Raw genomic sequence first — 22,321 nt, 5'->3', positions numbered from 1 at the left:
AGGGCATTGGCTTTGTCCGTTCCCATACCACTCACCACTAAGCTCCCAGAGTCGGCTATTCCATCTTTCTCGTGATTTCCTTCCTTGGCCTCTGTGCCGTACTCCCCTCTTAGTTTTTCTTTCTGGAAGTCAGAGTGTCCTGTTCCCCAGCGTCTTTTGGTTCCATCTCATTAGTTTCTTCCTCCTTTCAGCCTGGGTAGGAGGTGGGAAACCTACCAGTTTTACTGCAGTCTCTTGTGTGAGCAACAGATCAGGAGGGAGAGAAACACCCTCCTGGGTTTTATGGGAGTCCAGAGCGGCTGTGGTGGTTGGAGACGGGCCGATTTCTATGGGTCCGAGCTACTCCATGTGGGAAGAGGATGAGGGGAGAATGGAAAGCCAGGAACTGAATGACCAGAATAAACTTGGTGCAGACCGTCTTCATCCCCTGCCTCCCTCTGCACCCCCTACAGCCCTAGTCAGCTTTTCAAAAGAAAATTGTGATATAATTCACTTACTATAAAACTCACCCTTTTAAAGTATGCAATTCGGGAATTTTTGCTATATTCACAAACCTGTGTAGCCATCACCACTATCTAATTTTAGAGCATTTTAAATGCCCCCACCCCTGCAAAAAAAAAAAAAAACCACTTCAAGTACCTTGAGAAATTGGCACCAGGTGGTTCCTATATCTTCTAAGTTACAATAGAGCCTAGTCTTTTAGTGTTCCCCTCCCCTCTCCCAGATCCTGGTAACCACTAATCTACTCTCAGTGTCTACGAATTTGCCTATTCTGGACATTTAATATAAATGGAATTATGCGATGTGCAGTCTTTGATGACTGTCTTCTTTCACTTAGCCATGGTGTTTTCAAGGTTCATGCATGTCGTCTCGCTGTAGCAGACCTTCACTCCTTTTTACGGCTGGATGACATTCCACTGCAGTTTGTTTACCCGTTCATCGCTGATGGACGCTGGGGCTGTCTCCGCCTTTTGGCTGTCGTGAAGAGCGCTGCTGAGAACATGGGCACACAAATGTCGGTCCCAGTCCCTGCTTCAGTTCTCTTGTGCATAAACCTAGAAGTGGAATTGCTGGGTCACCTGGTGGCTCTCGAACTTTTTAAAAGTTGTGCTTCCTTTTGGAATTCTCCTTCCCAGAGTCAGTATTGGAGGAACCCGAAGTACAGAAAGAAGAATTACCGGAGCCTGAGGTGGATGTGGTAAGTGTGGGTTTCCCCTGAGACAAGAATTCTCCCCCAGCAACTGGTGGATCAGAGGATCAGCTGTGGAATGGTGTATGAGGAATTCTCGTGAATGGGTCACTTCCTTCTCTTTACCCTACTGGTGGCCTGCTCACCGCAAATCCAGCTCATCGAATAGAGGACAGAGCTGTCGGTGCCCCTTCCCCTCCAGAAGAAGAGGGCTTTCAGTGAGGAGGAGGGCCCTCAGCTGCCTCTTCCTGGTCTCCTCAACTTGGGTCAAACTGTGACAAGCTCTATCAGTTGACTGGGTGAACGAGCTGGGTAGACATGGTCCCCACTGGATACTGATTTTTGAGACATTATTTCTTTTTGTCTTTCACTTCCCTCTGGCTGAAGAATTTCCCAAAGCCACTAGAAGTGCTTTTAGAAATCATCACTCAGTGACCCCTACACCCTTGTTTCCAAGCTGCATTGGAGTCTAGACACACCCTCAGTTACCTAAGTAAGAAAAACAGTGCGGTGACTTTGAACTTTTTTATAAAGGGAGAGAAAAGGAATAACTACTCATTAAAGAAAAAAATCGGAGGGGACAAAAAAGTAAAACAACAAAAGGAAAAATAAAAGTCATAATATTACTGTCGAAACACATCCAATGTTGATAATTTGGGAGATGTCCTTTTTTTCTGTGTAGGCTTGAGAATTTTTTTGTTTTTAAATAATCTCACCTGCACCACATATTAGAATTTTTAAGTTTTTTCTCAAAACATTTTATCATTTTTGATGTTATTATTTACTTTCTGTAAGCACCATTTTTTACTGTCCACTCAAATAGATATATGTACCTTACTTAAATCCTTACTCTTACACATTTTGCCATTTCTGATGGCAAATAATAATAATACTGTGATGAATATTATAAATAAACTAACACATTTTTAAATACTTGGTATTTGCTTAAGTTAGATTCCTGTGCATAAAGGTCCTGAATCAGAGTAAAGAATATTTGTAACACCTTTAATATATAACACCAAACTGTTTTCCAAACAAATTGCATTTTTTGTCCTCACACTAGCAACAAACCCTTTCCAAGGGGCATGTTTGTTAGCAGTTTAGCAAGGATTTTTTAAAAAATGATAGGTAATAAATGATATATTGTTGCTATTTTTATTTGTATTTCTTTGATTTCAAGTGAAATTGAACATTTTTCATATTTTCATTTTCTTCTTTTTATGACATGTCTGCTTATATCCTTTTGTCCATTTGTTTAACTGGATCTTAGTGTTTTTCTTACTGTTCTTTGTGTATGTCTTTTTTTTTTTTGATGTTTTACTGATAATGTTTTTTCACGTATGTCTTTTTTTAACTTCATTGGAGTTTTTATTTAAATGATACTAACTTCAATTCAACCTTTAAAAAAATTGAAGTATAGTCAGTTTACAATGTGTCAGTTTCTGGTGTACGGCGTAATGTTTCAGTCATGTATGTCTTTATATATGAAAGACTTTAGATCACTGGCTAAATGTTCTTGGCCTGGAAACTTGAAGTGAAAGGGATTCCTCCTCATATTCCAGGAGTACTGAGAGAAGGACAAGGTGACGTCTCAAGTTCACTGAGTTATATCTCTATATAGTCTAGTTTTCTTTCTAAATAGGGGTGTTCTAAATAACACTGTTTTGTGGCCACCAGTTACAATTTATTTTCCATCCAATCGATTTTTTCTTTGGTGTTTTCAAGTCTTTTCTTTTTCCCTCCCTTTTTCTTTTCTCTTTGCTGCTGTGCTGCTATTGGGCAAGACTGACTCTTACCCAATATCACGTACTTAATCCAGTGTCATGCAGAGGCTGCATCACAAAGAAATGGCTCTTTTACCTTTATCCCTTTTCCAGCTTGTCATTCCCTTGCTCCGAATTGCTAGACTTAGGCTTATATCCTACATGTTCCCTTAATTTAGTTTTACTTTGATGTTGAGGGTTGCTGGATAATACATTTTTACAGCCACAGGCATAAATAAAATACCTTGGAAAGATAACATCCCTTAGTTGTCCTCTGTGATCCATTCCAGTTCTGCTCATAGAGGCAAGAGAATCCTATCGTCTTGTTTCTTCCAAAGCTTGAAACCTATCGTTCAGTTCGCTCTCAACTTTCTCTTCCCGGCTCTTAACCTGTCTGACTTCTGTCACCCCCCACGTCCTCACATGTGACAATGGATGGGAGAAACGACTCATCCTAACAGCCATCTCTGCTCTGGCCCTCTGCTCTCCTCCCCTAGAAGCCCCTTTTCCTGTCCCGGGCTGTGCTGACAGGACTGGCAGGTGCCATATGGACAGAGGAGCACAATGCCATTCTGGAACACTTTGCCCAGGACCCTTCAGAGCCCATCGTCACCATCTTCATCGACCCCTGTTTGGGGCTGAAGCTAGATCTGGGCATGCCCGTGCAGGTGCGTACTCTGCGGTCCCAGACTCCAAGGTGCTCTCCCGGGGGACTGAGGGTTCCAAGTTATCTCCAGCTCCGACTGTGAGTCTTATCTCCTGTGTCCAAGGTCTGCGGAGCCTCGCAGTGTGTCAGGCACCCTGCTTGGCGGCAGGATGCAGAGAGGAGGAATGAGGCCGGGTTTTGTTTTTGATGATCTCATGGTCTAGTGGGGGAAGACAGACATATAAAAACTATTTACAATGTATTATGATCCATAGACAAAGCTTTATAGGGGCTTTATGGGAGCAACTAGTGTAGCCAGCAGAATGCTGGCAAGGCCTGGTGATGGAGGTGATAGTTGAGTTGAGGATGAAGGGTAAGTAGGCTTTTGTCTAGGCTGAGTAAGAGCATTTGGGTAAAGAACACTTTATGTGCTGAGAAAAGAGGAGTGTGGCACACGATCCTGAAAAGGTAGGTTGGGGTCAGCTTGTGAAGGGTCTTGTATGTCATACTAAAGAACTTGGCCTTATCCCGGAGGGAACTCTCAAAGTCTTTCATGGATTACTTAGATAACTGTTTCAGTAATGTACAGGATACATTAATGAAAGGTAAACCACGGGTAGGGAGACAGTTAAACAACAGATGTATAGTGAAATGTCAGTGGTAGAATATGGGCGGTGCGTGTACAGGTCATCGTTGGAAAATTCTTTTAGTGTTTCTGTATGTTTGGAATTTTTTGAAATAAAATTTTAGAAAAGAAGAAGGCTATTGCTTTGCTTTGCTTGGCAGCATATATACAGAAACGGAAGTGATGATGAAGATTTAGCATGGCACTGTGCGACCACACAGTCCGTGAAGCATTCCGTACTAAACAAAGCCCAAAGCAGGCCATGGTATTGTCCCTGCGTATTGACAATTATCAGCTATAAAACATCAGGAAAGACATATTTTGTTCACAAAAGGAACAGAAATTTAAAAAAATATTTAGGATTGATGTGAAGGAACACAACTTTGCTGCAGGCTATGAAAGAAGATTTAAATAAATGATGAGCCCTCTCCTGTTTCTGGGTGGGAATCTTGATATTATAAAGATCGTTCCATCCAAAAAATGAACCATTTCAACGTGACTCCAATCAAAGGACCACAGTCCCTAGATCCCTAGTGTAAAGGATTTTAAAATATATCCAGAAAAATGAAATGGAAATAGCAAAGCAGATAATGAAGAAGGAAAGTAACGGAGGAGACTTGTGAATATGGAAGTCTTTTATTAAGTTACAGTAATTAAAACAGTTTTGCTGTGGCAGGAATGTATACTATGTAAACAACAGTAAATAAACACAGGAAGTACAGAAACATATGTAAGCATTTTCTGTAAAAATGCATTTAAAATCTGTGGGGGAAGATGGATTATTCAATGAATAGAATTGGAAACATGGAAAACAGTTTTTCCATTAAGAATCTCATTCGCTGGGGCACGGGGGAAACGGGGAGATGCTGGTCATGGATACAAACTCTGTCACCACAAGCAACGGCAACAAAACCAAAAATAAATAGGTGAGTGCATAAAACTAAAAAGTTTCTGCACAGCAAAGGAAATCAACAAAATGAAAAAGCAACGTAAGGAATGGGAGGAAATGTTTGCATATCTTGTATCTGAGAAGAGAGAAATACATAGCTAAAATATATGAAGGACTCAACCAACTTAATAGCAAGAAAACAAACAATCCAATTTAAAAATGGGCAGAGGAGTTGAAAAGACATTTTCCCAAAGAAGACATACAAATAGCCTACAGGTACATGGAATCGTGCTCAGCATCACTAATCAGAGAAATGTAAATCAGAACTAAAATGATACCACCACATGCTCGTCAGAACAGCTATCATCAAGAAGACAAAAGATAACAAATGTTGATGAGGATGTGGAGAAAAGGGAACCCTTGTGCACTGTTGATGGGAATGTAAATTGGTGCAGTCACTATGGAACACAGTATGGAGTTTCCTTAAAAAACTAAAAACAGAACTAGCATATGATCTAGCAATTCCACTTCTGGGTATATATCCAAAGGAAATGAAGTCATTATCTCAGAAATATCTGCACCCCCATGTTCATTATAGCATTATTTATAATAGCCAAGATATGGAAACAGCTTAAGTATCCATCAATGGATGAATGGATAAAGAAAATGCATATATATTCATACACACACAATGGAATATTATTCAGCGATGAGAAAAAAGGAAATCTTGCCATTTGCAACAACACAGATGAAGCTTGAGGACTTTATGCTAAATGAAATAAATCAGACAGAGAAAGAGATATGATCTCATTTATATGTGGAATCTAGAAGAAAAAACTAACTCAAAGAAACAGACAACAGGACTGATTGTGAAACAGAGATTCAGGTTGGGAGAAACAGGAAGACAGATTGATGGTTGCCAGAGTTGGGGGTTGGAGACTAGGGAAGATGGATGAAATTGGTCAAAAGGTACAAACTTCCCATTTAAAGATAAATAAATTCTGGGGATGTAATGTGCATATAGCATGGTGACTCTAGTTAAAATACTATATTGTATATTTGAGAGTTGCTAAGCGTGTAGATCTTGAAAGCTCTCCTGATGAGGAAAAAAATTGTAACTATGTAAGGTGACAGGTGTCAACCTAAACTTATTGTAGGGATCATTTTGCAATAAATATGCATATCAAATCATTATGTTGTACACCTTACACTAATACAATATTGTAGATCAATTATATCTCAATAAAACTGGGGAAAGGAGGTACAAAGTTTAAATTATGCAAGATTAATGAGTTCTGGAGTTCTAATATACAGCATGGTAACTATAGTTAATAATGCTGTAGTGTATAATTTACTAAAGGGTAGACCTTGAGTGTTCTTATTACAAAAAAAAAAGAAAAATATGGTTACCATATGAGATAATGAATATGTTAATTAACTTGTTTGTAGTGATCATTTCACAATGTATATGTATATCAAAACATCAAGGTGTACACTTTAAATTACACAATTTTTAAAAGGTGTATTACTGTATTGACACAAAGAGGGAAAATATACACAATTTTTATTTGTCAAGTATGCCTCTACAAAACTGAAAAAAAAATCTATTTAGCATGCCAAAATACATTCTAAATAGATGACGTATTTAATTGTATTCTCCTGGACTAAGAAGGCCTATTGAAACTTCTTAAAAGTTATTCCTCTTGCAGAGGAGGTTATAGCTCAGTGGTAGAGTACATGCTTAGCATGCATGAGGTCATGAGTTTGATCCCCAGTACCTCCATCACATTAAAAAAAAAAAAAGTAAACCTACCTCCCTCCTCCAAAATTATTTCTCTTGAATATTTGATAAAACGAGCAAAAAGTGAAACCAGAGGAAAAAACCACCCAAGAGTAAACAAAAAGGGAAGAAGCATAATGTCATCCAAAAAACTTTAAAAGTGGGTGACCAAGGAAAGATCTATGCACTGACTTAAGGAAACCATCCTCCCCACAGGAATGGTGGAGTGAACCTTAGCGTGTTTAACAAAATCTGAAAAGAGAGAAAGAGTTCAGGTATTTTTAACAAAGATTTTACACCGTTTTAAATTAGCCTTAACCAACTGCCCATCCCCTCATGCAATTATCTTAGTCTAGAGAAAAGTGAATGAAACATAAAATACCTAACAATGAACCCGGGCTCTCACAGTGGGACATCAGGAAGTCACCCACAGTATGTCAGAGCAAAAAGAATGACTTCAGAGAGCTGCGCAAGCATGAGGCAAGCGGAAAGAAATTGCAACTGTCAGCATGCTGCATCAAGGTGGGAAATGAACAGAATGAAGCTCGCAAAAGAGGAGAGCATAACTGAACAGAAGGCGATCCTCACAACAGCATCATGTCAGTACAATGTAACAGAAACATGCATTCAATTTTTTAAAAGGCTGAGAGACAAAATGATAAAACATGAGGATGCGATGAAAGGAAGATTGAAGATTTTAGGAAATAAATAAAGCGGCATCTTACAAAACAAATAGGTTAGAAAGAGCAAGGAAATGGATCGCTATCTCTGAAAATCTGAATAGACATAGAAGAGAGACTTGAGAGAATGACAGTGTACGTGGAAGGAAAAACCCAATGGCAATACAGTTAGAAGTTAATGGATATGAAAGACAGACACAGGTGATCTAACATAGGAAGCCAACAAATGAAACAGAATATAAATTTAAAGGTAAAATACAAAAGATTTCCCTGAACTGCAGAAAAAACTGAATGTGGGAATTGAAATGACATACTTTATTCCACAAAAATTTGTTCCACGTTGTTTAATGTCAATCCACATCTTAGTTAAGCTGCTTAAATTCAGGGAAATTAATTCTTTGGGAACATCACTTATGCGGTATTCCTGCCAAGAATATTTAACTTGCATCTAATAGTGAAGAAGCAATCAGATCAATCCAAATTAAGGGACATTTTGGAAAACAACTGGCCTGGACGATTAGAAATACCATTGCCATGGAAGAAAGGAAATGACTGGGGAACTGTGTGGAATTAAAGGAGATTAAGGAGACGCAACGATGTGTGATCCTGGACTGGAACCTGGGTAGAAAGAAATCAGCGGTAAGTGACATTATTTAGACGATTGGGGAAAACTGAATATTAAGTGGATAGCATATAATTATATGAAGTTAAATTTTCCAAGTGTGCTAATTGCAGCATTGGATATGTTGGAGAATATCCTCACTTTTAGGGGCCTTATGCCAACATACGTAAGGGTGTAGTCTTATAAGGTCTGCTGCTACCTCTGAAACGGCTCAGCAGAGAGAGACTGAGGTGGGGGGGTGCACTCGCATAAATATGGCGAAGCATTGACAATCAGTGGATCTAGAGGGAGGGCGTCATGTTATTCATTGTGCTTTTCTTTCAAGTGTCCTATGGGTTGGAATTTTTTTCAAAATAAAAAATTGGGAAAAAAATTATTCAGTTCTCTAGTCAAATAATCAAATTATCTCCCAAGGGAAACCATCAGGCTGGTCTCAGACTTCTCTGAACACCCAGAGGACCACACCTTCAGAGTTCTCCAGGAACAATAGTGTTACCTGGGTATTATTCCTGGCCTAGATGGTCAAGGATAGAGGCAACAGATAGGCAGTGGTTTTCACTCTTGAAAGAACCCTACATAAAAGAAATAAAAATAGCATGATCAATGGAAATCCAGTCCACATAGAAGTGAACCAAATAGAGAACTCAGGAATCGAAATTCTATGAATATTCATTCATTTAAATAAACAACACTAAATAACCAAGAGAATTACAGTTATGCTATAGAATGTGATTGTTATCCACGTGGACAATTTAAAAATAATACTATAACAAAAATTGGGAAGTAGTGAGAAAATGAGAGGGAGTGTGAGAATGCCAATGTTTTTTTTTTTTTTTTAATGGAGGTACTGGGTATTGAACCCAGGACTTTGCGCATGCTACGCACATACTCTACCACTGAGCTATACTCTCCCCCTGAAGACTGCCAGTGTTCTTATCTTTCAAAGCAGTGAGTCATTTGAACTTAAAATTGAAAGGCAGTGAGAAATGAACCTCTTAATATTTTGCATAATCTTTCTTATAACCTTAGAAAAGAGTCTTTTAAGAAGAAATTTCTTACAGATGATGAACATTTATTTGAAACTCAACAATTTATTATATTTACATCAATGTCTTTTTATTCTAGTAAATCCAAATAAAATTAAATTCAATACTTTAAAAATAGCACGATCCTATTTTGAAATAATTATTTTATTTTTCTGTATGTATATATCTAGAGAGAGATGTCTGGAATAATAGTTTCTCTATGATGATGGCATTAATGTCTGGGTGGTAGAATTTTAGATGACATTTAAACTTTTATCTTTGTGCTTTTCTGCAATTGTTTCAGTTATTTATAACATATCATTTTAACAAAAGTTGTTAATAGTTGTTAAGCTTTTTAAAAAACAGATACAAAATCCCAAAATTTAATCCAGGATAGTGGGAAGATGAGTGATTATGAATTTCTTCTTTGTGCTTTATTCTCAGTTTTTAAAGTTAAATAAATTACAAAAAGTAGTTACAAAAGTACTAAAGAAAAAAAAAAAAAAGGTGAATCTGACCTTAAAGTGGGAGTGACCTTTCTAAGCATGTAGAAATTGGAAACCTTAAATTTAATAAGTTTTAACAACATGAAAGTTATACAATTCTGAATATAAAGAAAAACAACAACAAAAACTCAACATAAACAAATTGAAGGATAAATGAAAAATTGGGGGAAAAGTATATGCTACTGAGATGGAAAACCCTAGGCAATTGTCTCTTAACTTCTGGTCCTTCTCCTTTTTGCTTTTCCTATATCCTTTTCATTCCATCCGTTCATCCATTCATCCATCCGTTCATCCATTCATCCATCCATCATTTATGGAGCATCTAGGTTCTGGAGCCAAGTCAGACAAAATACACAGTCCCTACCCTCAAGGCATGCTCTCTGCCTTTCCTTCCCACACCTCTGGGTATGGACTCTATTATGTCCCTGTCAAGAGTGGGAAGTACCTCATGACACTTATATTTGGAGAAGGATCAGGATACGCTAAGGGAATGTGAAAACGAAACTCAGCCAGGCTTTCATGATTGGAGCCTCAGATTCCCTTGGGTATCACAGCAGGGCCTGGAGACTGGACTCTGATCTTCTGTCTTTCACACAGACGCAGAACCAGATTGTCTACTTCATCCGCCGGGCACCGGTTCCCATCACTCCAGAGAACTTTGAGGCAACTGTACAGTTTGGAACAGTGCGGGGCTCCTATATCCCAGCCCTGCTTCGGCTGCTCAATGGCGTCTTTGCCCCTCAGATCTTTACAAACACAACCTGGCCTGAGAGCATTCGAAATCATTTTGCTTCTCACCTGCACAGGTTCTTGGCCTGCCTGACAGGTAAGCGGAAAGGCTAGAGTGTCCACTTTCTCCCTAGTCCCCACCAACAGTAGAGTGAGTGAGGCAGGTGGAAGAGTGATCCTGGATGCTTGAGTTGCTTGGCACAGAGTAGGTACTCTGTGTGTTTGTTGAATGACTGAAACGGGGTACAGAGTTTGCCTTCTAATCCTGCTGTAGAACAGTTGGCCAGACCTGCTCAGAGTTGGAAATTTCAAAGACTGCATGTGAGGTGAGGGGAGATGGAGGTGGTGCAGGGCAGCAGGGGAGTACACGTGTCATAGAAGAGAGTACTGAGGGCATGGTATAGATCTGTGATTTTATTTTATGACTGTCTCTTATTATATCTCAGTGGAGTTTCCCTCTTGCTTTCTGTCATTTTCCCGCTTGATATCAAAAAAGCCTGAGTCATGGTTTCTCTTGCCTGCTCTCCTGAAATGCATATACTTCCTGGGCCCCAGATCATCCACCACGATTGGAACTGGGGTGGCATAAACTCATCGCCCTCTGTGAACTCCCACGGGCCTTTCCTTTTCCTTAGATACTCGGTACAAACTGGAGGGGCACACTGTCCTCTACATCCCTACGGAGGCCATGAACATGAAGCCTGAGATGGTGGTTAAAGACAAAGAGCTGGTGCAGCGGCTAGAGAGTGAGTGGCTGGCATTGCCCGTGTGTTGGGGATCCTAGGGGAGAGGAAAGGGGGCCACCCAGAGGCTGGGACAGCAGTGGGGTTAGGAGAGCTCTGGAGGGGGTAGAGGGAAGGACACAACTGGGGAGCACTGCAAAAAAATGCAGGAGGTTTTGTCCTCTCCCTGGCAGCTTCCATGGTCCACTGGACACGGCAGATAAAGGAGGTGCTCAGTGCCCAGGAGTCTGTGGAGACAGGAGAAAATTTAGGCCCTTTGGAGGAGATTGAGTTCTGGCGCAACCGATGCATGGACCTGTCTGGCATCAGTAAACAGCTGGTGAAGCAGGGAGTGAAACACATTGAGTCCATCCTGCACCTAGCCAAGTCCTCCTACCTGGCGCCCTTTATGAAGCTGGCCCAGCAGATCCAGGTTTGTGAGTGGGTCAAAGATTGGAGGCTGGGCAGAAAGTGGATAGTGGTTGAGACAATATAAGGTACTAAGAAGAGAGAGCCAACACAATCATCGAAGGCAAAGATAGATCCATCCAGTGTTTGGGCTTATGCTTGTGGGAGGGAGAGTATAAAAGTAGTAGAACCCAAGGTCCCAAGGAGCTTATAGTTTAGTTAGGGAGACACCTAGTTACTCAACAAGTGTACAGCATTGAGTTCCCTCTCTGGGCCCAAACCCTACAATCCAGCTGAGAAATAAGACTTACATGAAAGAGATGACTAGATGGCCTGGGATCAAGGGCAAACCCATGTAGGTCAGCCAGAAGAGTTGCAAGACAAACACTTAAAAAATTTTTTTGGTAGAGTAGGAACAGCTGATTATGTTAGTGCTGGAGACACACAGAAGATTGGCGTGACTTGTAGAACACAGAGAGAGAGGCCCTCTCTTCCTATGGGGTGTTTGAAGCTAGGAATTAACAGATGGAGCCACAGTGAGGCGGGGAAGAATAAAACCCAGGTAGAGAACGGGGAAGGGATGGGAGTCATGCCCATTGGTTAATCAACAACTATTGAGGGTCTCTTTTGTGCAAAGCTCTGAATTCAACTGGAGAAACTAGAGGAACAGACACAAAACCTGAGCTTGGTGAATTCCCAGCCTTGTGGGGGAGGTGGAACACACACAGGAGAAAAGATATAAAACTACTTTCAAAGAAACTAGTAAGTGCATAAAAATAGGTGTGTATAGACTCTGATCCTGAAGGGCTGCGGAGACCTGAGGTGACTGGCACCAGGTAGGGTAGGTTGGGAACGCTTCCCAGGAGAGGCCAGTCAGGAGGGGGCTCCAGGGGGATCGAAAGCACTCACTTTGAGCCCGTTCTTCCCCGTGGGTAAGTCTCCTCTCGGTTTCTCTTTACTACCAGGACGGCTTTCGTCAAGCCCAGTCAAACCTGACTTTTTTGTCGATCCTGAAGGAACCTTACCAGGAACTGGCTTACATGCGGCCTAAGGACATCGCTGGTAAACTCCCCAGGTTGATCAGTCTCATCCGTATCATCTGGGTCAACTCTCCCCACTACAACACTCGGGAGAGACTGACCTCCCTCTTCCGAAAGGTGTGTGTCTGCAGAGGGTAGGACGGAGGGTTTTACGGGGATGGCCATGTTGATAGAACTCAGATTTCTGGAGAAGGTGAAGAAATTTCGATTCACTGAGCAGAAGGTCGGTGGTGGAGAGGTAGTGAGGAAGGCCTTTCAGGCCGACAGAGACCAAAGGCTTTTGCGCACACGGTCCACTTTAGTGATGCTCAGCACTGGGGCCTGGGCTGGAAGTTTTTGCTTTCAGGTGGAAGGAGTCTAGGCAGGAAGAGAGGCTTTGTGAAGAGGCCTGGTTGGAGCACAGGGAGGAGGGCAGGAAGGACAGGCTCCCAGGCTGAGCTGTAAAGGAGGGGGAAGACCCTCTCCTCCTCATTTCCAAAGATGGAGCTTGCAGTGGGTGAGGGGCAGACTTAGGAAGGAACACCGGCTTCTGAGGAGCAAGACCCGGCCCATTTCATCAGGGTGACCGACTCAAAGAGTAGGGGAAATGGCGCTGAGCTGAGCGCTGGCAGGGAAGCGCAGCTGCAGAGCAGGGGGTGGAGGTGGAGCCTGGAGGACCAGCGGCAAGCTGGGTATCAGGAACCCTATCAAGAGGTAGGAAGCTGAGACCTGAGGTGGGGTCCAGGGGGTGCCGGGGGGGGGTGGAATCAGGACTGTGAGTTGAGGCTGTTGGGACCCTTTCTGCAGATGAGCAATGAGATCATCCGCTTATGCTGCCGTGCCGTCTCCCTGGACCGGATCTTTGAGGGCTATGTCATTTCCAGCAAGGAGGACCTACAGGGCTGCATTTCCTGCTGTCACGCCTGGAAAGATCACTACCTACGAGCTGCCCAGATGCATACCCAGTATGACGTGCCTCCCCAGAACTGCATGTGTGACCCCTCGTCATTCCCGTAGAGGGTAGATTCTGACTCCTTCTGCTTGCAGTTTAAGGCTATGGGTTATATTCTTCTAGAGTTTTCACAAGAGTCCAAGTTTCCTTTCTGAATATAGATATTCTAGCTCCTAGCCCTAGGTTCTCCTAACTCTTATAACCTCTTCTCCTTGATCCCAAGAATCCCCTCTGGTCTTTTCCTCCTTTCTTGCCCCTAAAGTCTAAAATTCCATTATGTGCGAACCTTCTCCCAGAACAGAGATGCTTTGTCTCCTCTTGGTTCACCTCATCTTGTGTCTCTTCTCTCAGGGCTCAGGAAAATTGTTTTTAGGGTCTCACTTTCTAAGTTTCCCCCTGAACCAGGACCCCCAGTGCCAGCCTGGTACAGGCAGGTTGATACCTCGTGTTCCTGCTTCTGACCGGTCAGTGTTTCTCCTACACAGGTTCTCCAACCGGGGCTGGGTCCTGGACCAGACCAGCATATTTGCCCAGGTCGATGCCTTTGTACAACGCTGCAAGGACCTTATCGAGGTGGGGAGACTGTCAGGGAAGGAGACTCAAAGCCAGCAGCAGAGGCTCCAGAATCCCTGTCCAGGAGCTGGGGGAGCTGGGGCTCAGGCTACACGTAGGACTTGCTGCTTTGGCTCTTCTCGCCTGACCCTGTGCTGGACCACCATCCTGTGTTTTGAGGCTTTTGCCTGTTACCGCTGCCTTAGTATCTCATGTTTCATGTTACAGCTAAAATTCACCCCGGTTGCCCCTTGCGTCTGGTTGGTCCTCCTTAGTTCTTAGACATTTTAAGCTAAACCAAAGAGCACAGGACTGACAAGTTCAAAAAGGAGGGCAGGGAGCCTCACGCTGACTTCTTTGCAGGTGTGTGACTGTCAGTACCATTTTGCCCGCTGGGAGGATGGAAAGCAAGGTCCCCTTCCCTGCTTCTTTGGTGCCCAGGGGCCCCAGATAACACGGAACTTGCTGGAGATCGAGGACATCTTTCATAAAAACCTGCATGTGCTGCGAGCTGTTCGCGGGGGCATCCTGGACGTCAAGAACACCTCTTGGCATGAGGACTACAACAGGTGACAGCATTACAGCTGCCCCCACCCCAGGTAGAGCAGAGGTCGTGAAACAAGAGCAGGAGGAGTGGCCAGAGTGTACCCAGGGAGGCGGTGGAGGTGACAGGTCAGGATGGGGAGGGCAGGGTGGGGAGCGGCTAGAGTAAGGAGGTGGTTCCTCAGACTCAGGGTTCCAGAGTCAGCCTTTCTGGGCTTGGATGCTGGTTCTGCCACAGACTAGTTATGTGACTCTGGGCAAATTGTTCTACCAGTTGGAGTATAAAATAACAGTTAGGGAGAAAGCTTACCTCATTGCGTTGTTTTGAGGAATAAATGGGTGAATGCATGTAAAGCTCATAGTCAGTGGCTGGCACCTAGGAAGCCGTCAGGACATCCGGCGTGGTGGTCTTACTCAGGGGATGTACTTGGGGGCAGGTGAGGGCACCCAGCCCTCAACATGTCTCTAACGGTGCAGGTTCCGAGCTGGAGTCAAGGACCTGGAGGTGATGACTCAGAACTTGATCACTTCCGCCTTCGAGTTAGTCCGCGACGTGGAGCACGGGGTGCTCCTGCTGGACACCTTCCACAGGCTTGCAACCCGAGAGGTGCCGCCGGGGGCCTGCTTCCTCCACCCGCTAATTCTCTTGCCCCTCCTGGTCCTTCCAGACACCATCCAACCTCCGTTCACTCTCTCTCCCGTGTACTCAGTTGCCCATGTCTCTTTTCTTCCCGCGGTTCCCGTGCTGGGATGGCTAGGGCGCGGGACTCCCACAGCCGGGGTGTAGCTTTTCCCCGGGAGGAGTCGCTGGAGGCAACCGCATCCCCGGGGCGTGTTGTCACCTTCCGCTTCTTTGTCAGGCCATCAAGCGAACATACGACAAAAAGGCGGTGGATCTCTACATGTTGTTCAATAGCGAACTGGCCCTCGTGAACCGCGAGCTGAGCAAGAAGTGGCCGTACCTGGAGCCCTACATGGCCCAGCATTCCGGGCAAGCGCACTGGGTGCGGATCCTGCGGCGGCGCATCGATCGAGTCATGAACGTAAGCCTGGCCTTGTCCGGAACTTGTTGTCGGGGAGGCCGCAGAGTTCGCAGGCTGAGCCCAGAGCTGGGAGGGTGGGGGCCGGTGCTGGGAGTCTCCCTGGAGAGGTTTCCTGACCCGAGGCGGGGTCGGACCAGAGGGCCGGCAGACGTTGCCGTCTGCGCTGAGGAAGGGCTCCTGCTAGTTTTCGACCTTGTGCCTCTTAAATCCTTCACCTCCTATCACTGCCTTCCTTTTCTTTTTTTCTTGAGCTGAATCGCTGTGCTCCTCTTTCTTCTTTTCGACTCCCTTTCTCATAGTGCCTTGGTCTCTTCCTCTCACCCTTCTTTTTGGCCCTACTTTTGAGGAGTGAGAATCAGTCTCCTTGGCGAGCCTTACACATACCGTTGTGTGTATGTGGTCTCAGGGAGATGGTAACACAGACGAATTTGGCAAGTAGACTCCGACCATCTCTGCTTTTCCCCCTCAGTGTCTTTCCAACGCTCATTTCCTGCCCCACATTGGGACTGGAGAGGAGACTGTCCACACCTATCAGCAGATGGTTCAGGCCATTGATGAACTGGTTCGAAAAACCTTCCAAGACTGGACATCAGCGCTGGACAAGGACTGCATTCGGCGGCTGGATACACCGTTGCTACGAATCAACCAGGAGAAGGCAGGCATGCTGGACGTCAACTTTGACAAGTACGAGACCCACCCTGACTCCCTCTCCCTTGGGTTGTCCTGTCTTGGGTGCTGTTCTGTTCCCCAACCCTCCCAAGAGGTTAACTTCCATCTCTTGGTTTCTGTCTGTTCTTCTAACTCTCTCTTATCCTGTAATATGTTTACTATCACTTCTTAATTTTAATTTCACAGTTGATCTTCCCCAAAAAGCCTGATTAGAAACAGAAAAACCCCAGTAACCTACTAGACCAGTGATGTAGGTGTCCTGCCACTAGATGGCCGTGATGGTTCAGCAAAATCATCCAAACCACGAGCCACCGAGGGGGCTCTCCTGAGACGGCTCGCCTGAGACTTGCTGGGGCTGTCAGACCATGCCCTCTCTTACAGCTTTATAATCATGACATTTTCATATTACAATTATTTTAAATTTAATTAATTCATTTATTAGTTATTCAAAAGTATGCCCTGAGTGCCTTCTGTGTGCTAAGAAGTGAGGTGGACACAGGGGATGGACACAATGGGAGTCCCTGCCCTCTGTTACTCTACCCTGGAGCCCTGCCTCTTTTCTATATAAGTTGCAGAAGAAGGAGGGGAGGGTATAGCTAAAGTGGTAGTGCGCATGCTTAGCATGCACAAGGTCCTGGGTTCAATCCCCGGCACCTCCTCTAAAAACAAACAAACAAACAAACATAATTACTCTCCCAAAAAAACTTAAAAAAAAAAGATACAGAAGAGGGAAATAAAGAGGGAACTGTGTAAGGCAACCATCTCCAGAGATTAAAAACCTGATGACAGTTTTTCCCTAATCGGAAGGAAATAACCTCCTACTTGAGTGTTTTTGGCTCCCTCTTGTCGTCATCCAGGCCCTATAATAAGAGTCACTTCCCATGCTTCTAGGTTTTTGCTACTAGAATTGGCTTTAATTCATGGACTGTCCTTATCTGTTGTGGCAAATGTGGAAGGGGCTTTGCCAGAGAAGACCTGTGTGGAGACGGAGTCTGAGTCAGACAGACTGAGTGTGCCTGTCCCGGGAGCTGAAGGCAGCCTCATCGGGGGGAGATGATCATTATGTTTGAGGAAGAAGGCAAAAGAACCGAGATGGAGAAACAGGGCTGAGTGTCAGGTCAGAGGGGTGAAGGGAAGGGCAGCAGCGAGGAGGACAGAGATGCGAGGAGCCCCGGGGGAACAGGAAGCAGTTGATAAGCAGAACGTGAAGAAGAGGGTAAGAGATTTGAGATAAGCCTTTGACCAGGGAGGCATGTCGAGATCTGTGTTGATAGGGTTTGTGGTTTGTTGAGGAATGGCCAAGCAGGATCATAGAAAAATAGTCTCATAAATCAACAATAAGATTTTGAAGAGATGGAAGACTAGGGCAGGATGACCCCAGCTATGATGTTTGCAAGAGTATAATGGGCTTGAATCTGTGAGGCACATGCTCCCTTCAAGCTGGGTTCTCCCAAAGATACTATGTTTGGAGAGACACCTGGACATGCTTGAGATAATATGAGTATTATTAACTCGGAGCCCTTTTCCCCTGAATTAAAGGATCATATTCAAAGAACAGAATTTTATTAAACATCAATGACCGATACTTACATTTGAAGTAGGAGAGAAAACAAGAGCTGAGGTAAAGAGAGGCCATAGGTCAGCACTGGTTGGTGGCTACTTCCTTCTAATCCTCGGGACCAGCCAGTGAGAGTGAATAAAGCATGAGCTTCAGTGCCCCGCAGACTAGAGTTTGAAGCCTGAAGCTTTTTTTGCCATGTGACCCCAGGCAAATACTGCATTTCTCAGAGCCTGAGTTTCCTCATCTACTTAAAAAATCTTTTCCTGAGAGGTGGTAAGGAGTCGCGATGACACATATCAAAGTCCTCGCAAAGAATGAACAATCAAGAAACATCATCTTCCCTCCAAAAAAATTGCCTTTGTGAACTTGGTGAACACAGTATTTCTAAAACAAATTTAGCAAGGTGATATAATAGTTTTAATTTTTAAAACATTTCCACCTTTTAGAAGGGGTAATATATGCACATTCTAAAATTCAAAAGTCATACCAAGGCTGAGGATGAAAAATCTCCCTCCACTGCTGTCCCCTAGTGACTCAATTTCTCTCTGCACAAAGGGTCAAGGTTACCATTGTGTAACAGCCCAGGGATAAGAGTGTATGTCTGTCTAAGTATCCTTTTTAATATAAATAGTAGCATACTGTACATGCTGTTCTATGCATTTCACCTGTTCTCAAAATGATTTAATTTTCCATCATAAAATTCTTGATCATTTTAGAAAATTGCAAAATGCAGAAAAATAGACAAAAGAAAAAAATTCGCCCAAAGATAACCATTCTCATTCTTAATGATTTGGTGTTTTTATTTTTATCACCCCCTCCCATTTCATATGGTTGGTTTTCTTTAATTTTTTAAGATCTTTTTTAATTTTTAAATTGAAATTACAAAAAGAGGTGCATGCTCACTGCAAAAAAAAAAATCATCTAGAAGTATATAAAGGAAAAAGTACAAATCCAGCACACAGCCTCACTTCTTAGAGGCAGCCATGATTACCACGTAATCAAAACTACACACTGCACGCATAAAACAGGATCCCACTCTAAATAGTATTTTTGAAACTTGCTTTTCTTAAAGGTTAGCACTCTGTGTGGGAAGTCTTCCATTCTATAAGTACAGAACCACATAATTATTTTTCATGGCTTATAGCATCCCATAGTTTGGCTATACTGTAATTCGACCAACCAACCTACTGTTGATGGACTTAGAAACTGTGCAGTTTCTGTAAGGTTCCTGAATATTCTGTGCTGGAGGCTTTCAGCTGGGCTTTCTGCATCTGGTTCCCTTCCCCTCAACAGCGGTGTGTCCATCTGACAGTTAAGACTAGGGCCCCAGGTAGCCAGGATAAACTTAAGAGGCAACTCTTGTGTCTGCTGTGATCATCTCTTGTTGAGGGACACGACAGATATTTATCTCAAACTCTGTTTGCATAATCTTTATAGTAGAGCTTAACAAGGCAACTTCAGGCCAAGTATTTACAGCCTGGGTTTAACTGAAACCCAGATAATGGCTAAAACACTTCTTCCAGAAAGAAGAGGTGCCCCTGTCCTTTGGCAGTTGTTGTCTAGAGAGATCTGTTATAAGCTGCTTTACATTTTTGTGGTTTTAAGATAAAACTGCCTCAATCCAGTAAATAATGTATGGGGGGGAAAAAAAACCCAGGATCACAGGAAAGGATTTTGAAAAGTCTGGGCTCATTAAACCAGTAAGACATCCAAGACAGTTTCAGCTTTTCCAAAACGTATGAAGTCTCCAGAGAGGGGCAGATAACTTTATCAGGTTTACTTTTTTCTGTTCGTGCTCTAGATAAGATCTTGAAATAAGCATGCTCTTCAAATATCCTGATTGTCCCTAGAATTACCTGACTCTCCCCTAATTCTAGGAGCCTTCCAGTCCCTAATAACACCTATTTTATCTCACAAGAGGTTCTGTTATCCCACCTTATATCCCAAATATTTGAACTCTGAGGTCCAAATTGGCTTTTACTACGTTTTACAGCCAGATCACCTTTATAGACTGCACTTAACACAAACATATTCCAGATGTCATCTGTAACCCGGCTGAAAAGATTTGTGTTATCATTGTGTATGTAGCAGACTCCTCTGTGCAGTGGGACTTCTTCAGAGCAGGACAGGGGACGCTGGCGTCTGTCCGTGTTTTGCGTCTAGGGCTTCCTCTTCCTCCTTTTCTCCCGATCTGACAGCACCTTCTCCATCAGGTCAGTTCATTCTGGGCTGTCAGCACTAAAAGTCAGCCAGCTTCACTACCCTGCCTCTATTGTCCAACCGCTTGTCTGAGGATAAGTCAGAAAATATTTTACAAAAACAACCCCCCAGTCTGATTTTTAAAAGAAAATTCACTTTGTCAATAGAGTCAATTTGAATTCTAGAAATGTGTTGACAAACTTCTAGCCAAGATTGAGCATCATTGTGAGAAAAGTTCCTTGCATGGCTGTCAGCTCAACCTTAGGAAGGTATTTTCCAAATTCATCATGTTGACTGACAATTAATATTCGATAATTTGCCTTAAAGTTATTTTGAAAAATCTTGGCATGATGAGAAAATGAAGAAACATTTTGGTGCCCACTGGATAGTGTACATACCCAAGTGGGCTTGCCAAGATGTTTATGGAGTCAAATTCAAGGACTCCAGTTTGAAGAACATATGAGAATATGTTTATGCCACTAGAAATGTGCCCATATATATTCACCCCCTCCATCCTCCCAGTATGGCTATCACACAATTTTTGATTAAATTGATATTCAGTGTTTTTCTTAATATGACTTTGTTAGCATTGGTTGCTGCTGAGCCAAGTAATTTTCTGTTGTTCTAGTTCTTTCCTTTCTCATACAATGTTTGCTCTTTTTGGAATGAATAATTATCTCACTATTTTGTTAGCGCTCCGTTCCCTATCGTTAATTCTTCCAGACCAACCAATAAAGCCCATTTGAATAGTATTTTCCCTCGCAATCTGACTTGTCGGGCAGGTTACTGGTTTCATATTTTTCTTAGCGCTCTCCCTCCTGGAATTCCCTTGTAACTCTTGCTTCAGTCTGACTGGTTGGTTTTGAGGTGGCTCTGGGACTCCCCTGAGCCTCTTTTCTTGTTTGATTTCCTATTTCCTTTGTCTTCCTCTTTCTTGGTTAATGCCCTTGTTTTGATGGAGTGCATTCTTTAGTAGTTTTCCAAGAAATGGTGCATGGGAGATACATTTTTTGAGTTCTTGCATGATTGAGAACTGTTTCTGCCTTACACGTGTTGGTCATTTGACCAGACTTGGAATTCTTGATTAAAAGTAATTTTCCCCTGTTTTGGCTGCTCCCTTTTACTTTGGAAGCTTTCCTTAAATGTCTCGTAATCCACGGTTCATTTTGTATTTGAGAGAGCCTTATTCACTTTGAAGAATTTTGACACGGTTTCAAAAATAATTCGTACTTTAGTGGAGATCTTCAAGGTTTGAAAAAACAGATTTTCTTCTTCCACAATCTCTTAAAGCATATATCACAAACAAATGAGCACTTGAAAAGAATTTCCTTCATTGGACGATTCCTGTCCAATAAAGGTGAAAAACTTGAAATGTGGTATTATTTCCCATCTGTTAATTTAGTGCTTGCCCGCATGTAAGGGAGCTGCAGGGGAAGTGGATTTTTTTTGCTGAGTCTCCAGTGCCTCAACGAATGTGATTTTTAAAGGATCCTGGAGAGAGAAGCGTACTTCTGCTGAAGGGCAGAGCTGATAAGAAGAGGACTGTGGTTCAGAAGCCGGGGAGTGTGTCCGAGGAAGGCGGAGAGGAGTCCACCAGAATGTTAAGACTTGTAGAGGGATCAGGGAGGATGGGGCTGAGGAGGTCCTTGGGGTTTAGTTACAAGACATCCTACAAGAAGTCCTGGACAAGCTTGATGCAAGCAGATTTAGAGGGGAAGATGGGAGCCAACTCTCAGGGGATTGAAGCATGGGAGGAAAGGAAAGGAAGGGGATTCCGGAGGATGATTCTTTAAAGAAGATAAGCTAGAAAAGGTGTGTGATGCCTGTAGTGGGTTATTGGAGTCGGGGAAAGGCTGGGTTTTATTTTTGTTTTAAGATTGTAGAAACTTGGCCATATTTAAATATTGATGGGAAGGAACAAATAGGTTGAGGGTGGAGGAGAGCTGCAGAAGGTGGCATCTGAAAAGCACGAGGGAACCGGATAGGAAAACAGAGCCCAGGAAGAGGGGCTGGCCTTGGGTGGTAGGAAGGCCTCTTCTGTTGTCAATGGGAGAAATCATAGTGTGGAGACAGGTATGTTCCTAAGTTTTGCAGCAGGGACAGCATGGAATTCTCTTGCTTGATGGCTTTGGATTTCTGTGATGGAGAAGGTGAGGCTTTCTGCAGAGAGGAGGAGGGGCAGATCAGGTTTGAGATAGC

General features: G+C 43.2%; 1 protein-coding gene across 6 annotated transcripts in view; it reads left to right on the top strand.

Moving 5' to 3' along the window:
- The window catches only part of DNAH2 (dynein axonemal heavy chain 2), an 80,988-nt gene that overhangs the window by 4,267 nt on the left and 54,400 nt on the right, over positions 1-22,321 (top strand). For 5 of the 6 annotated variants that reach the window (XM_072940398.1, XM_072940395.1, XM_072940397.1 and 2 more), the window contains exons 3-14: positions 1,137-1,198; positions 3,450-3,620; positions 10,323-10,551; positions 11,090-11,200; positions 11,371-11,609; positions 12,550-12,741; positions 13,411-13,568; positions 14,041-14,128; positions 14,471-14,676; positions 15,128-15,257; positions 15,511-15,693; positions 16,163-16,377. In XM_072940398.1, coding sequence (XP_072796499.1) covers positions 1,137-1,198; positions 3,450-3,620; positions 10,323-10,551; positions 11,090-11,200; positions 11,371-11,609; positions 12,550-12,741; positions 13,411-13,568; positions 14,041-14,128; positions 14,471-14,676; positions 15,128-15,257; positions 15,511-15,693; positions 16,163-16,377 — 1,984 coding nt within the window. The remainder of the gene's footprint in view (positions 1-1,136; positions 1,199-3,449; positions 3,621-10,322; positions 10,552-11,089; positions 11,201-11,370; positions 11,610-12,549; positions 12,742-13,410; positions 13,569-14,040; positions 14,129-14,470; positions 14,677-15,127; positions 15,258-15,510; positions 15,694-16,162; positions 16,378-22,321) is intronic. The other variant, XM_072940399.1, reaches the window with a different exon arrangement.

This window comes from Vicugna pacos, chromosome 16 (assembly GCF_048564905.1).
Source record: "Vicugna pacos chromosome 16, VicPac4, whole genome shotgun sequence".
Lineage (NCBI taxonomy): Eukaryota > Metazoa > Chordata > Mammalia > Artiodactyla > Camelidae > Vicugna > Vicugna pacos.
The sequence above is the reverse complement of the archived record's forward strand: the minus strand, read 5'-3'. Positions and strand labels throughout refer to the sequence as shown.